The 16,778-nt window shown below is 44.2% G+C and overlaps 1 protein-coding gene across 1 annotated transcript in view; it reads right to left on the bottom strand.

Moving 5' to 3' along the window:
• Nucleotides 1-16,778, bottom strand: part of NOTCH2 (notch receptor 2) — a 94,745-nt gene that overhangs the window by 58,787 nt on the left and 19,180 nt on the right. Inside the window, exons 3-5 of the mRNA XM_059477973.1 lie at nt 15,379-15,638; nt 14,374-14,712; nt 5,336-5,458 (exon numbers count right to left, since the gene is read on the bottom strand). Coding sequence (XP_059333956.1) covers nt 5,336-5,458; nt 14,374-14,712; nt 15,379-15,638 — 722 coding nt within the window. The remainder of the gene's footprint in view (nt 1-5,335; nt 5,459-14,373; nt 14,713-15,378; nt 15,639-16,778) is intronic.

The following is a 16,778-nucleotide window of genomic DNA, read 5'->3' as shown; positions in this document are numbered from 1 at the left end:
GCTACATACTAGCCTTTTGATGTTTATCCCCCTTCTTAGAAAAGAAAAGTCACGTCTGCCCAGAGTTTAAGGCTGGGACTTTCAAAGAAAACCAGGGAGCAAATATTACTCTAATTAAATAGGAATTGAACCCTTAACACCCCACTTTGAAAATTCCTGCCTAAAGCTCTGCAGGAAAAGTAACCCTTGTGCTAGTGTTTAAGAGCATATGACCAAGCTAACAGCTATTTTAATTAAAAAGCACAGCCCTGCTGCCTGAAGAGCTTTTCTGCTCAAGACAAACATTTGCTGCTGCAGCTAGCTCCCAGTGCTGGAGTTCTTTGGTGGAGTCAGCTGTTAGCACACTGTGCTTCCCTTAGAGACAAAGGTCGCCTAGATTTTAAAATATACAGCTCACTGGAGCCCTCTTTTCAGGGGAAAACAAAGCCTAAATAAATACAACTGCCATGGGAGTCTCGCCTTCCCAGCCACAGGGCAGAAGTGATGAAAGGCAGTGAGCAGGCCAAGCCTGCATCTGAAACACTATAATGTGAGTCTTCCAAAATCCACTTGAGAGGGGCACAGGGTCCCCCAAACCCAGAGACTCACCCCACAGCTTCTGACGCAGCAAACTGTGCAAAAGATTTAACTCCATGGAGGGCACAAATCTTTATTTGTGCTGTGCACTGCTCCTGAAACACGATTTGGGCCAAAACCAGATTCATGGTGAGCCTCTAAAACACTGCAGACTTTGCAGGGGAGCAGGAATCTTTCTTAGACATACAAGAAAAACAATAATTTACAGCATTTAGTACTGGTAATCACTCAGGCACCCAAGACATCTTTCTAGACCCAAAGCTGCACAGGTCAGGTCAACAGAATCAACAGGTGCATTTTAAACCAAGCTTTGTTTCTTTAGATGAATTGTAGCTAGAATGACTGATCAGCCTTTAAATTCTCTGATGGTTTCCCCACGTGTGCAGAGGGACAGCCTAATCTTCCACATGGCTTTCAGCCCTGGACGGATGGCTTTCAGCCATCATTTCCCTGTCAAACTGCTCTGTGAATTTGGATTCCTGATCCCAAAACAAAAAAAAAATTCAGAAATAAAAAAGGCAAGAAAAGGGAAAAAAAAAAAAAGGCAGATGGAAAGGATTTTTTACTAGATTAGTGAGTTAAAGTGGCACACTTTAACAAATCCCAGAGCCAGCTCAAGGGAAAGGGAAGAGTGTCTGTGAGCAGGGAGAGAAGGTAGTGACATTCCTCCTCAGACCACAATGAGGCTGAAGAACAGCAGCATAAAACAGTCCTCACGTGGCACTTTATCTGATGTTAGCCAGGATTTTTGGCTGACTCAAACCACACTCACACCAAATTCTCTGGCCCGTTATGCACAGGGAATAGATTTCACACTTTCACAAAAGCACCTCCAAGGGAAGGAGGAGCTTCCTCACACATCTGCACCTCTGTGCTTTGAAAGGACCCAACACACACAGAGGTTCTAACAAAGGCCCCATCCTGGGACAAGATAAAGCCATCTTCAAACAAACCAGCAATCAGTTAACATTCAGCAACAGGAAAGATCTGGGGCAGCTTCACCCAAGCACAGCGGAGACTGCCTTGCCAGTTACAAATTTATGAGATTGATAATCACTGTAAACATATGAAATACGAGAACTTTGAAGGTGACAAAACCACTGGTGACAGCAGGAATTTCTCATCATTGTTTTTGAAAGGCAAGATTTTATCTTTCCGGAAAAAACAGCAAAATGAGAATGAGAAGGCAGGCACTTGAACAGAAAAGGAGCAGTGAGCTCTGTTTGAGGAGCAGGAAATAAGACTGAAGGCAAACAGCATCACAAAAGGTAGGAGCAAGCAGCAAAATAAAAGGAGTATTTAAAAAAAAAAAAAGCAGTTATGTAGCCCAACCTACCACCTGTCAGGGAATTACAAGAGGCAGATGGTTACCAAAAGGAACTGGGACAGATTCTGTTTCAGTAAAGGTTGCTCCAATATTACTTTACAAAAAACTTGTCTTGATCAGATGCAGTACAATTTCTTGATTTTTCTAGCAAGGAATGGGGCTGCTTTCTCTGTGCCATGAAGCACAAACCATATTAACAAACACTAGAGAGCATCACCCACAGCACAAAGATTAAATAAAGACTAAAACTGCAGAGAAACTCAATCTTCCCCAAGAATTGACAAGCACTTGAAAGCAGAGACTGTTATGAAGACAGCACAACTACACTGTCAGGTGTTCTTAGAAAATTTAACATCCTTTCATTTTTGGCTGATGTTTCCTTAGAGATATGGTTATTTGGGCCTTTTTTTTTTAGCAGCACACAATATCCACAAAATCCAATATCCACAAAAGCTTCTCATTGGAAGCTTTTTTTTTCCTGAGGTGTTCATTCTCACAGTTTAGCTCTGTTGAGCTATAACATTTATCAGGACAAATTCCAAAAGAGCTGCCTGCTCAGCTCTCCCCTCTTTACTTACCTTAGAGATGATTTAAAATGCTATAAACCCCCTGTGTGTAAAGGATGGACCTGCAGTTATGCATTTCCTTACTGCTGAATAACATGCTTTATTGTTTAGTCCTGTCAGCACCAACTGCAGTTTAACCTTGAAAAAAACATCATCCTTCTCTCCAAACTATTGCACAAGTCCTCTATCCATCCTCCCTGGTCTGTGCCCTGCCTCAGTGTCACCTCTGGATGTGCAGTGTTTTCCTCACCTCCTTGGTCTCTAATTGAAGACGCAGGGAAGGAATTGGAGTACATTCAGAAAAAAAAAAAGCTTCTTTCACAAAAAATGCCACTGAGATGACAGAGAGGAGTCACAGAAACCTGCACTGTGCATTTCAGACAGGACAGTTCCATAACCTTCACTGTTCAAACAGCCAAGCTGCTGCTTCCTATATTGTGAGCTCATTTTTATTTCCACACTTAGCTAATCCTAGAAAGACACCGGCCTTGAGAAGGCATCGCCTCAAACCACTGCTGCACTGATAGCCTCAGCTGCACCATAAACAAGGAAACTCTCAGAAAGGCCATTCCATTAAACTGAGCTAGAGAGCCGCAGCAACCTCATGCTGGGGAGCTCCTCTCTCTTCCCAGGGTTTCCCTGGAGGGAAGCATCCTTCACACACACAAGGTTTTCTGCAAGTGCCATCCACACAGGAGAAAGATGGCACAAGAGAGGCCACAACAGTGCCTCACCACTTTTGCCATTGCTGCTCAGAGCCCATGAAGGGTTCAGAGAGGGAACCACCACAACTGCATTGCAAAGAGTTGATCGGGGAGAAAATCTACCAAAAAACCAAACAGAATCACAGCCTATTGCTTGTGATGGAGAGACCAAGGTCTCTTCCAGGGGAGCTGCAGAAGTCATCCCTAGCTGACAGCAGACATCCACCTAAATCCTGTGAGCCAAGCTAAATTTATGATGCCAGAATAATCCCTTGGAGACTGCATGCTCATGGTCATTACACCCTCTGTGCTTGGGAGTAAGACAGATTAATTTGCTACTGACAGGCGCCAGAAATCACAACAAGGGTTATAATTTCTGTGGGATGGAGCAAGACCATAGGGGTCACTGAGGGTTTGTTGTCTCCACACCCAAGCTCTCGTGTTTTCCTTTACAGGTTTCACTTTCTGCAGGCTTTCAGGACAAGGAGAAGTAGCACAGAAGCAAGGACACTTGTTCATTCAGGGGAGGACTCATTTTCTCCTATTTGCACATAGTTTCAAAGAGCTATGCAAGCTGTGGTGCACTTCACTCTTATGTGGTTTTCACTTCATTTATGAATATATAATTCTTTTAAGTTAATGAGAGTTCTTAACTGGCAGCCTCCTTTGCATTTAATTAAACATTTTACAACCAGAATTAATGTTCTCTAAGGAAAAAGGCATTTTAAAAACTGATTTTAGGTCTTCTTTTTTTCTCCCATGATTTTCAAATAAGGGCAAAACCATACTCAGCTGAAAAAGTGCGTCAGATAAGACTGGTATGACTCAAAAAACTCAGCCCATAACCGGAGGTGTTTGTTTATTTTTGAGGTATGGAGACATTTTGCAACTAAATATGACACTCAGTTTCCTGTAAGCAGCTTCCTTATATTGTGCATAACACTTTCTTGAAACTCATGCTATTTTCCCCTTCAGACTCTGAGTAAAACCAGGCTCATTTATGAAGCAAAAGAAGCTTTGCTAATTGGAGAACTCTACATAAAAATAAGTCAAGCAGGAAAATAACAGTAGCAAAACCATAATCTTCCCATATATACACTGCTCTTCCCTCCTTTTTCCCCTACCTTTCAGATTTGCCCTATTTCTCAGGAGCATTACTATAACCACCATGATCATTTTCCCAACTTAGAAATACCCCTACATGTATCAACAAATGCCCACAGCTGTAACAGCAAAGCCACGTTTTGTGCTTTTGGAAAACACTTCTCCATTTACAAAGTGCAAATCCACACAAGAAGTGCAACTCATGGGGAAATTCTCCCTTGTTGTGGTGGTTCTGATGCCCACAGCTTTTCTTTTAAGGGATGCACTAGCATCTGCCCTGACTGACATCTGCACGGAGCCAGGGCCACATCCCTGTTGGTGCCCCAGTGTGGTTATAAATTGTTGTGAGGGTCCCCAGGATGAGGTGAGAGATGAGAAGTGACTCCAAGTTCTCAGAAGGCTGACATTATATTGTATTATATTTTATGTAGTATATTATTATGTATACTATACAAAATACAATACAATATAATGTCAGCCTTCTATATATATATACTAGAGTGTATATATATACACTATATATACTAGAGTATGTCTATAAAATATATGAAATATATTATATATAACATAAATTATATTATATTCTATATATTCTACTCTATATATTCTATATATTATATATAGAATATATAGAATACATAGAATATACAGAATATACAGAATATATAGAACATATAAAATGTATTTCATATATTATAATATATTTTTATATAATATTTTATTATATTTTTATGTTATATATTATATTTTATGTATTTTATATTATGTTTTATACATTTTATATTATGTTTTATATATTTTTAAATATTATATTATATTATATTAGTATACTAAAACTATACTAAAGAAAGAAAAGGACATCAGGACACTAGAAAAGAGTGATAATAAAAACCCGTGACAGACTCAGAGCACCCAACACAGCTGGCTGGGATTGGCCATTAATTAAAAACAATTCACATGGAACCGATCAAAGATGCACCTGTTGGTGAGCAACCTCCAGAGCACATTCCGAGCAATCAGGTAATTATTGTTTACATTTCTTTTCTGAGGCTCCCTACCTGTCCACTGGGGCGGGCAGCGGCAGTTGTAGGTGTTCACTCCATCCACGCACACACCCCCGTTCAGGCACTTGTGGTTCGGGCAGTCGTCCACGTTGTGTCCGCAGACGGTTCCCTCGAAACCTGGGCAAAGCAGAAACAGCAGCAGGCTGAAAAGGGTTTCCAGTCTCTTTTGAGGAGAATTCACCCCTGAGGCAGCTTCCCCTCCTTTTCTTTTCTTAAAGATCTGCCCTGTTCACCTAATCCTGATGAATCCCTGTAGGAAAGGCATTTTGTGCTGTTCTTGTGAGCCAGCAAAGGCTTCCTGAAGATAAGGAAAGCCCCATATCTGTCTCGAGGAAGACACCAAGGCTGTTCCCTTGACAACGTGATGGAAGAGGGAAAGTTCAAAGATACGGACTCGAGCTGGCTCACACAGAGTGACCTGGCTCCTTGCTCACCTACTGAGAACTTTGTTTCTTTCTTATGACCAATGGGCAGTGAATGTAAACATAATTATCTTGAAAAACTATAAATGCAACATGTTGCTGTAATAAATCTCTCTTATGCACCCTTCTGATGGAGTTGTGGAGCTCTGCCCCATGTCGTGCTCTATAGTGACACATCCCCACCTAGCACGACTTTGCTGAATGCCTTTGCCAATAGCATGCAGGTCAGGTAACACAGCTAAAACACTTCCACCATGGGTAGATGGCCAAATGTGCTTTCACAACCCAAAGGACTCGAGGAGTTTCTCTTTCAGTGACTGAGGAGCACTGTCATTCAAAACAGACAAAGTGAAGACCAAGACATTTCAATTACCATGAGATAAAACTTGTCACTGCCCACCAAGCATCAGCCAGGACAAGTTTTTCCCATGGCAAAAAAAAAGTGCTGGCATGCATTTCATGGATACCTCAGCACAGCCTGCCTTGGATATGTCAAAGAAAAGTCTTTCCTTTGAAAAGGAGTTTCTAAAGTCCTGGTCTGGCTCTCTCCAGTGTTAGACAAGTCAGTCAGTCAACAAACCAGCCACCATCCAAGTGATGCTTACACACTAAGCAGAAGAAATCAGATACCCCTCCCCAATGAAAATCCAGGCTCCTAATGAACACACTGACAAAATATTCTTGCTAGAGTTCCCTCTTCTTTTCAAAGAAGGAGAAGTGGGGACGTTAGGGAAGGGAGCTGTCAGTGAAGTGTCTTCCCCTTGATTTCCCCTGCTGATTTATTTCATGCTTCATTAAATAAACCTGCCATTTCTGCTGGATGAGAGAGCTATTTATCAAAACACAAGTGGAATGCATGCTAATGTGGATGAAGTAAATGATTCCAGAACACACATGTTAATTTAAAACACCAGCCCTGCCTCTTCACTGCTTTGGAATGCAATATTAACATGACACAGTTCTCTCATCCAAAATCAGGCTTTAACCCCTCTACTTTTGATGCCCCGTTCCAGACACTTCCACAGCATCTGTGTCAAGTCTCACAGCCCCTCTCAGTAACATCTGGTCCCACACAGATCGTGCTGTGTGGCATATGAGACATAAAGCCCTGAGCCAGCTTCTCCAGACTGCTGCTCTCTCAGGATTCCTGAGGTGATTCATGTGCATTCCCATCCCTTGAACTTCTCTACAGAAGAGCTGGGAGGCTCCAAGCTGTATCAAGTGCATTAACATCAGCAAGGAACAACAGACTCAACATTACAAAACAAACAAACAAACCAAAACAAACCCCAAGACTACAAGACCTTCAATATTACTCCATCCCTTCAAAGCCCTTCCAGCCTCCACCCAAGATCCTAGAAATTTTGTGACAGTAGGGAATTTTAAAACAAAGAGGAAGTATAACATGCTTTCCCAGAGTCCCAGCCATCACAGCAGCACATTCCTGGCAAAAGCTGCTGAGGAACAACCACCAGGGAAAACAATCAGCTTTAGATCCCCATGTTTAAAAGTGTATAAAGCTATCAAGCTTGAGCAAAAGCTCAGCTGTAAAACACAGGGGTGTCCTACCAGCTTGTGTTTCAGCTTGGGAGGAATCATCCCACTGACCACATATTGCACGTGATCAGCATGGAAATACACCCACAACCACAAAGACAAAAGGTTTAAGTTCTTATCTCTTCAGTTTGTATAATATGAAGACCAGCCCTACTTTCTAGTAAACAAATTTCTGACAGCAGGCATTTAAACTCCCTCACTGTACTTCACACAAATTTAAAGAGGCTCAGTTCTTTCCAGAATAAAGCACGGAAGTCACCCCACTACTAAAATCTCACCAAGCCATGCTGTATTTTCACATTTTAACCAGTTATACTACCAAAGAACTGCTCTGAGATATGTGAGCTTTTCTCTAGCTGGGTCCCAGGATCTAATTTTGCAGTTATATAACCCGACTCTCTTCCAGAAAGCCACTGAGCTCACTGTTTTTATGTATTTGGACACCTGACACTGTTTCCTGCTCCCCCCTGTGCTGGGACTCATATGCTGTCCTGTGTTTTCTCCCTGCACCAGAGCAGTTTGCAATCCACATCCTGGCTTTTGCTCCATATCTCGAAACACATCAAACTAAGCAATGAGAACCTCAAGGGGAAAAGCGTTCCCACTGCTAGCAGCACGTTGTTCTTCCCCTAGTACAGACTGACACAAGCAGATAACTTTATTCCTATGTCATCCGAAATCTCCACCCCACTGCTGAGCATCCGATCCAATTCCCTCCAAATCTTAGTCCTTTAGCCTTATTTCAACCTATCAATTACACCCCAGACTATCTAGGCTGCTTTCAGGCTCAGTTAGTACTGGGGACAGGAAATTATGCCTGAAAAATATCAGGTTGTTTCCAGACTTAGGGCCTGCTGACAGGAAATCAGGGATGCAGAGAGCTAAAACCAAGCTGGGCTACTCGAGGCAGCACCTGGGCTGCTCATCTGGAGCACAGGGGCACCCACCTGAGCTGGGACCCCAGGGATGGCGACAGAGAGGAGCTCAGGGGAAGGAGCTCATGCCCAAACCCCAGGGATGCAGCCAGGGAGGAGCTCAGGGGAAGGAGCTCATGCCCAAATCCCAAGGATGCAGCCAGGGAGGAGCTCAGGGGAAGGAGCTCATGCCCAAACCCCAGGGATGCAACCAGGCAGGAGCTCAGAGTTCAGGGGAAGGAGCTCATGCCCAAATCCCAGGGATGCAGCCAGGGAGGAGCTCAGGGGAAGGAGCTCATGCCCAAATCCCAGGGATGCAGCCAGGGAGGAGCTCAGGGGAAGGTGCTCATGCCCAAACCCAAGGATGCAGCCAGGGAGGAGCTCAGGGGAAGGAGTTCATGCCCAAATCCAGGGATGCAGCCAGGGAGGAGCTCAGGGGAAGGTGCTCATGACCAAACCTAGGGATGCCGCCAGGGAGGAGCTCAGAGCTCAGGGAAGGTGCTCATGCCCAAATCCAGGGATGCAGCCAGGGAGGAGCTCAGGGGAAGGAGCTCATGCCCAGACCCCAGGGAGGAGCTCAGGGGAAGGAGCTCATGCCCAAACCCCAGGGATGCAGCCAGGGAGGAGCTCAGGGGAAGGAGCTCATGCCCAAATCCCAAGGATGCAGCCAGGGAGGAGCTCAGGGGAAGGAGCTCATGCCCAAACCCCAGGGATGCAACCAGGCAGGAGCTCAGAGTTCAGGGGAAGGAGCTCATGCCCAAATCCCAGGGATGCAGCCAGGGAGGAGCTCAGGGGAAGGAGCTCATGCCCAAACCCCAGGGATGCAGCCAGGGAGGAGCTCAGGGGAAGGAGCTCATGCCCAAATCCCAGGGATGCAGCCAGGGAGGAGCTCAGGGGAAGGTGCTCATGCCCAAATCCAGGGATGCAGCCAGGGAGGAGCTCAGGGGAAGGTGCTCATGACCAAACCCAGGGATGCCGCCAGGGAGGAGCTCAGAGCTCAGGGAAGGTGCTCATGCCCAAATCCAGGGATGCCGCCAGGGAGGAGCTCAGGGGAAGGAGCTCATGCCCAGACCCCAGGGAGGAGCTCAGGGGAAGGTGCTCATGCCCAAACTCCAGAGCTGCAGCCAGGGAGGAGCTCAGAGCTCAGGGGAAGGTGCTCCTGCCCAACCCCAGCTGCCCAGCACAGGGAGCTCCGTGTGTGTGGGTCCCCAGTGGTGACACTCAGCCAGGAACCTGTGTGAGGTTGCTTCCCCTTCCCAGGAAGTGCTGCAGCTCTCACAACCAGCTGAGGTTCCTTCCTCTTCCCAGGAAGTGCTGCAGCTCTCACAAACACTCGCTGCAGCCTGACAGATCGCTTCCTGAACAAGCCCTTGGAATTCCCTAGGGTCCTTATCTTAGTTTATGGGTAATTATTTTGATGGATAACAATGAATAATCACTTTCCCAGCTAAGAACTTCCTCTATTGACTTGTTTAACATTCCATTAAAGGTTAGTTGCCAAATGAAGTCCTTTTTTGTCGAATATTTATAACTCCTAGCTCATTCTTATATTCAAAGGAGTTAGTAATGCTTCAGGTTACGTCTCCTACAAGGAATTTTTTTTCACTACTACACTGTTATGATTGACCTAACATGCTCACTTGCCTACAACCCTGTTCCTACCTAAATCAACAAAGCCCAGAGGAAAAATTATTAAGCCAAAGGGATAAAAAATGAGGTTACCTTCCAGATAGAAGCAATACCAGTAGTGTATATATGTAACTTCACTTGGTGCTTGCCACCAAATGCTGACTTAACACATGGATTACCTAATGCAGGATTTGTTTGTGTACATCCACAAGTGACATGGGAACCTGGGAATTTTAAATAGCAGCTGCACTACACTGTACATAAACAGCACTCGTGTGACAGTAGGAAAAGCTGCTGTGACACACAGCTCCAGGTTCTAGGTTCTTCCTACTTTTTCAAGCTCTCATTCTCACCTATCTGTATTTACAAATAGATTAAACTCACTTTAAAGCTAAGAAGGAAACATCTACAGGAAACAAGAGCCCATTTCAAGGCCAGTGCAGTAGTAGCCTAATTATGCCTAAAATGCTGCTTGGGCACAGTTTCTTCAAAGTGTGACTTTTACAGGTCACAAGATGCAAAATCCTATCAGAAAGCACTCCAGCAGTTTGAGATGTGACTGCCTCCTGCCTCTGTGGCCAGAGCACCCAGCAATGGCAGCATCTTCAGGCAGCCCAGAAGCGCCACAGCAATTCCATTTATAGTCACAGCATCGTCGGCATTGCTCCAGTTCAGAGAGGGAGTCTGAAGTGGAATTTCTCCTCCATAATCTTGGCACTGTCCTCCAGAGGAGCAGGCCTTGTTCACATCCTCCCCAGGCGTGACAGGCCACCATTTCTCCTCTCTTTCTGTTGACCTTTCCTTTCCAGACAGAACCTTTTCCAACACTTCAGAAATTCTGCTCTGCATGCTCTGCACTAAGGGGGGAGAGAAATGGCTGGGTGCCCTGCCTTTATCAGAGAGTTTAATGTAAGCATTTGGGTCTCTCCAACAGCTCCCTTTTCTGCTGTTTTTCAAATGACTGGTTTAAAAAAAAAAAATTTAAAAAATCAAGCTAGCAAAACAGCATGGCCAACTTAAACAAATACAGGAAATAGAAAAGCAAAGGCTCTCAGAGCCACATTAACTCACTCCCACTATCCACACTGTGTAACAAGTCAAAAAAAGACAGCTAATAATCCAAAACGTGTGTAGGAGTGTAGGTGTGTAACTGTTACTATAGCAATCTCATTTCCATTTCCTGACGGTATTTCAGCAAGCCCACACACTTGTCTAAGGGAAAATCTGCTCCTACTCACTCTCGTGCCCTGTAAGAGACTCTCTAAAGCAAACTCATCAGCTTGACAGGATCTAGTCCTCCCAACTTCATCTTTCTTTCTTCTTTCTCCCACCACACTGCTCCTGCATGAGGCCCCAAAGTCCTTGAACAGGCTAAACAGATCTGACTTTAAAGGAAATTCTGAATTTCTGGACAAGACTGTTAATCAAGAGATACTTGGTTTATAATTTCATTTTAAAAAGATGCAAAGCAATCTTTTTAAAAGAAAAAAGAAAAGCAATAAATTCCTCCAGGGCAATGGTTAGTTAAACTACTTCATTTTCAAAGACTCTTTCAAAGCACTCTCCCTCCAAGCACAGTTAGAATAATTGCTTTCAAAAATAATGACCCATCCTTCTACTTTTAGACTGACTTTGCTAAATTCTTCAAAGTCACATGCTTGCTCAGACAACCCAGAAAGTGCTGGTGCAGACACTAAGGTTGGCAATGCACATTTAAGGTCGTTTGAGCCAACACCTCAAGACAAGGGTCTCCAAAAAGAGAAAACAGTTTTCACAAGTTCTAAATGCCCTTTCCACACACACCTGTGCCTCCAGATGATCCTCATGAGAACACAGCCACTCTATATTCATCCCAAACAGCATTGGGCAGCTTCATCTTTCACATCAGTAACAGCAGAGACATGCTGAAGGGAATAGAGTTTACTTTTCTAGATTACCACACAGCAAGTCTGTGTGTTCCAAACTGCAATACACTTGAGTAGGAAGTCTAGTCAAAAGCATTTCCAAACACTCACTTTCCCATGGAGTTGAATTACTCAGTAAAAAAAAAAAAAATCAGCCTAAAAATACCCTGAATATGCAAAGACAGCTGGTAGGGCCCTGTGGTCAAGGCTGACAAGTGGATGGGGAGGAGGACAGGATGAGACAACATCCCAACCAGGTGACACATGGCCACTTGTAGAGGTGACACAAAACCAGTGCAGCCCCAGATCCTGAGCTAGCATGTCACCCCTGCTCTGCATGAACTCAGCTAAGAGCATCAGAAAACAAGCAATCAAAATTTATCTGGAGACAAAAAGGGTGTGGTGAGTTGGAACTGGCATCCTGTTAGATTTGGAGGAACTGGAGAAGGAAAAAAAAAGAAGAGAATAGATCTTAGTGTGTCTTAGGGCTACGGATGGAGAAGGAAAAAGACACATGTGCATTCTTCAAACACTGAAGTTACCTGAGGCCTTTACTACACAAAACTATGTATTTGTAGATGCTTATGCACACAGAATTTCACATTCCAAGTGGGCATTATGAGATACCACCCCAATCTCCTTGAACCTACCTCATGGCCTTTACCTATTTGATTCTCTGACTCTAGCTGGGTTCCACAGAAATTTACAATTTCTGACTGTCTTCCCCTTCCTTCCTTTGTGCGTCCTGAAATCCCAGCGCTCAGAAATGAATTAATAGTGCAGGAGCACTACAGAGCTCCCCAGCTTGCTGAGATTCGTCCCTCCCAGCTGATGGGGCACAGAAACCCCGAGAGGAGCTCTGGGGAGGAGCAGCAGGAGAGCAGAACCAAGGCTGCAAACGGAGCTCTGGGGAGGAGCAGAACCAAGGCTGCAAACGGAGCTCTCTGGAGCTCACCTGTCAGAACTCCGTGCATCCCTCCGGGTCTCCAGAGTTGCCAGGGACCCTGCCATGGGGTTCAGAGACCATGGCAAACAGCCCAGAGCAACTGTGGGTTTGATTATGACCCCTGGAGCAAATTACCAGCTTTGTAGGAGGTCCTGAAAGTCACAGAAGTTTAAACAGAGTAATAATAAAAATTATCACCGGGTGAAAAGGTAAATTTTGGGATTTCTAGAATGGGGGTTTTGGGGACAAGATGGAGGGACTTGGGCATGTCCAGTCCCTCTTCTTGTTCTTCTCTACCTCCATCTTCTGCTGTGATGCTGGCACTTTGGGATTGGTTTAGAATAGAGGTTCACTGTCTAACATAGGTGATAGCTATTTGAAAGTAATTGTTAAATATAAATATATAATTGTTAAATATAAATAAGTTAAATATATTTATTTATACTACAAACTACATATAACATTTATAATATGTTATACGTAGTTTGTAGCACGTATAATATATTTATTTATACTAGTAGTACGTCTAATATACGTATGTAGTTTGTAGCATGTATAATATATTTATTTATACTGCAAACTACGTATAACATATTTATAAATATAAAATTTAAAACATAGAAATATTTTATATATTTATTATACATAATCTTTATTCTTTTTTATTATATTTATTTTATTTTATATATACTATATAATTTATATAATTATTAATTTTGTCATTACTTTAATTTTATTATAGTATTTATTATTATATTATATTTCTTTTTATTATTATATTTATTATATTTTTATAAATATATGTTATATATTTATTACATACTTATATATTTATTATATCTAAATATTTATGTATTTATATTTATGTTTACATAAATAATATAACATTAAATTTATAAATATATAAATTTATAAATATAAATATGTTGTACGTAGTTTGTAGTCTAAAAGGACAACACCGCCTCGGGGGTGGTCAGAGTGCCTTTGGCTGCTCTGCTCAGCAGACCTAGGCTGGGCAGAAAGAAAATTTTACAGATAAGATTTAATAAACTGTCAGAAGTCAGGGCATCCCTCCAGGTGTCCAGAGTTGCCAAGGACGCCGCCAGGGGGCTCAGAGACCCTGGCACACAGCCCAGAGCACCTGGGGATCTGATTTTGACCTTTGGAGCAAGCTGCCAGCTTTGTATGAGGACCTGAAAGTCACACAGGTTTGAATAGTGTAATAACAAAATGATCACAGGGTGAAAATTTAGATTTTAGGATTTTTGCTATGGGGGTTATGGGGACAAGATGGAGGAATCTGGGTGTGTCCAGCCTTTCTCCTTCTTCTTCTTGTTCTCCATTTTCTGCTGTGATGTTGGCACTTTGGGATTGCTTTAGAGTAGAAGTGCACTGTCTAACATGGGTGATGGGTATTGGGAATTAGGCGTAAAGATGTTATACATAGTTTGTAGTATAAAAGGACAACACAGAGTGCCTGTGGCTGCCCTGCTGAGCAGACCTAGGCAGGGCAGAGAGAAAATTTTATAGATAAGATTTAATAAACAACTTCAAGACCAGCAACTGAAGAGCTCTGGCTCGTTCTTTGGATGCGCTGGCCGAGACAGAGACTTTTCCAATACCTCAAGGCAGCAATGAACAAGCAGGCTCAGAGACCCACCTGGCAGGCAGTTGCACTCGAAGGTGAAGTCGCTGGTCTGGTGGCAGGTGCCCCCGTTGAGGCAGGGGGACGGCGAGCAGGGCACGTAGAGGCTCTCGCAGCGGGGCCCGGTGTAGCCGGGGCGGCACTGGCAGCGGTGCGAGCCGGGCAGGTTGACGCAGGTGCCCCCGTGCTGGCACAGCCCCGGCGTGGTGGCACACTCGTTCACGTCCGTCTCACACCTCTGGCCCGTGTAGCCCGCCAGGCACGTGCAGGAGAACTTATTTCCAGACACGGTGCAGGTACTCCCATTGGCACAAGGTTGGGACGTGCAGGCGTCGATCCACTGGCATTCCTTTCCTTTAGGAAATCAAGGCAGATTAACAAAAGGTTATTTCTGTAGAAAACAGACTCTCTTTTACACTGCCTCGAAATTTTTACTGAATTAAGTCCTTACATTACTACAGGAAAACTGATGTCTGCACTTTACTGTATTCTATCTGAAATGGAAATGAATTTGTAGTTACAGCATGAAGCCGTTTACCAGGTTGCAGCAAGATACAGAATGTTGTGATTTATAAAAACAACCTGAAGTCATACTACACACACTGAGAGTCACTCTTCTTCACTACCTCCCCCTCAGGAGTGAAAGGAATAAATTTCCATGCTTCCCCTCAGGCATCAAAATATTGTTTTCCCACAGACAGATTTTGCTGGCCATATTTGCCCTTTTTTTTTAAAGTAGACTCTGAATTCAAAGTGTAACCAGCCACTCCAGAGTAGTTTCTGCATTCAGTTTTCCCATGTGGACAACCCCACAAGATCCAAATATTTTTCTGCTTACGTGTAGAGGGTAGGGAGTCTGATTCCCTATTCCCCTTTGCTTTTTTTGGTCATGAAGTCATTTAGACTTCCTCTCACTTCCTGTGCCGGAGCTAGAAAACTCGAGAGCACATCACAACTGCCCCAGAACATTCCAGGGCGAAGCTGTTCCCCAAGGAGGGGCTCACAGAGGCAGAAGCCCACCTGTGAAGCCCGGCAGACAGACGCACTCGTACGTGTCCGGGCCGTGGGGGTGACACGTGCCCCCGTTCAGGCAGGGCTGGGACACGTAGCAGAGGTGGGACTCTGAGTACTGACACTCCTCCCCCGTGAATCCTGGAGCACACTTGCAGGTTGGTTTCCCTATCAGGGACGCAGCTTCACAGGTTCCCCCGTTCTTGCAGGTGTTGCTCTCACAGGGGTTTCTGTACTGGCAGTAGTCTCCAAGGAATCCTTCTCGACACCTGCACGAGAGAGGAGAAATTAGTGCAGCAGTCCGTCCCGAAGCCCTGCTGCTCTGGGAAGATTCCAGGAATGAAGCCCCACAACCACCAAAAGTCCTGAAGTTTGCAATAATTGATAATAAACCTAAAGGCTGACGTCACAGATGTAACAGGGACTTCCTGTGGGATTGTCTCAAATGAGAGCAAACTTAATGCAAATGGTGAAATCGTTCATTGCAAAATAAACACCACATTCAATCAGGGCTGTATCAAATGCAGAACCTCCTTTTTGCACTTCCCTTCAAAGCTTCAGTAAAAGCCTGAGTGTTAAAGAACTGCTGAGTAACAATTCCTTGCACCTACTCCTGTTCTAACAAGTTTTCTACAAGAACACCAAGCAGTTTAATAAGGCATTAACAGCAGGTACTATCCATCTTCCCAGAATAGTTATAAACAATGCAGAAATGCAGTGTCTGGGGACCTGGGGCTCTGCAGCGGCTCTTTCTGCACAGGGCTCCCGTGAGACAGGAATACTCTGTTATCCTCACGCTGATAAGTGCATCTGGGACTGCCTGCAGCCCGCACTCAAATAGCAACACAAGCACTGCAGTCAGGTCTCCCACGCCCCTGGCCAGCACCCTGACGACAAGGTCATTGTTCCTCTGTCTCCCACAGAAAAACGAGTACACACACACTATCTGCAGCCAGGGCAGTACTTTATACAAAGATCTCCAAGTGCAGAATAATTGCAGTTACTTCTCTCTAACCTAAACTTATGTCAATACAGTCTGACTACGCTTGTCAGCTGTAATCCATCTTTTAGCTGGCCTTTGTGCTACAGATTTACCATTTCACTTCCAGAGACAGAGGATCCAGGCAAGCAAGCCTGCAAAGCCCACCTCGGTGCCCCACCCCGGTCCACTGGCTTCTCTCAGCTAGCAGAAAGCTGCAAGGGTAAAAATACTGGATAAAAATAACACCCAGCACTGTCCCCTTGCAGTTCTTTCTGTAGTGCACAGCTGCCTGCTGCAACTGTGAGTAACCCAAGAGAACACGTATTTCACTGTAAAAAAAAAAAATCAGAGATGAACATTAGATATGCTTTGTTCCACATCAGGAAAGGGGTAATTATTAAATCAGTGAGTTACTCATATCTGAAGG

Source organism: Ammospiza nelsoni, chromosome 9, assembly GCF_027579445.1.
Source record: "Ammospiza nelsoni isolate bAmmNel1 chromosome 9, bAmmNel1.pri, whole genome shotgun sequence".
In the NCBI taxonomy this organism is placed as follows: domain Eukaryota; kingdom Metazoa; phylum Chordata; class Aves; order Passeriformes; family Passerellidae; genus Ammospiza; species Ammospiza nelsoni.
Note: the sequence above shows the minus strand (reverse complement) of the source record. Positions and strands in the feature narration are given on the sequence as shown.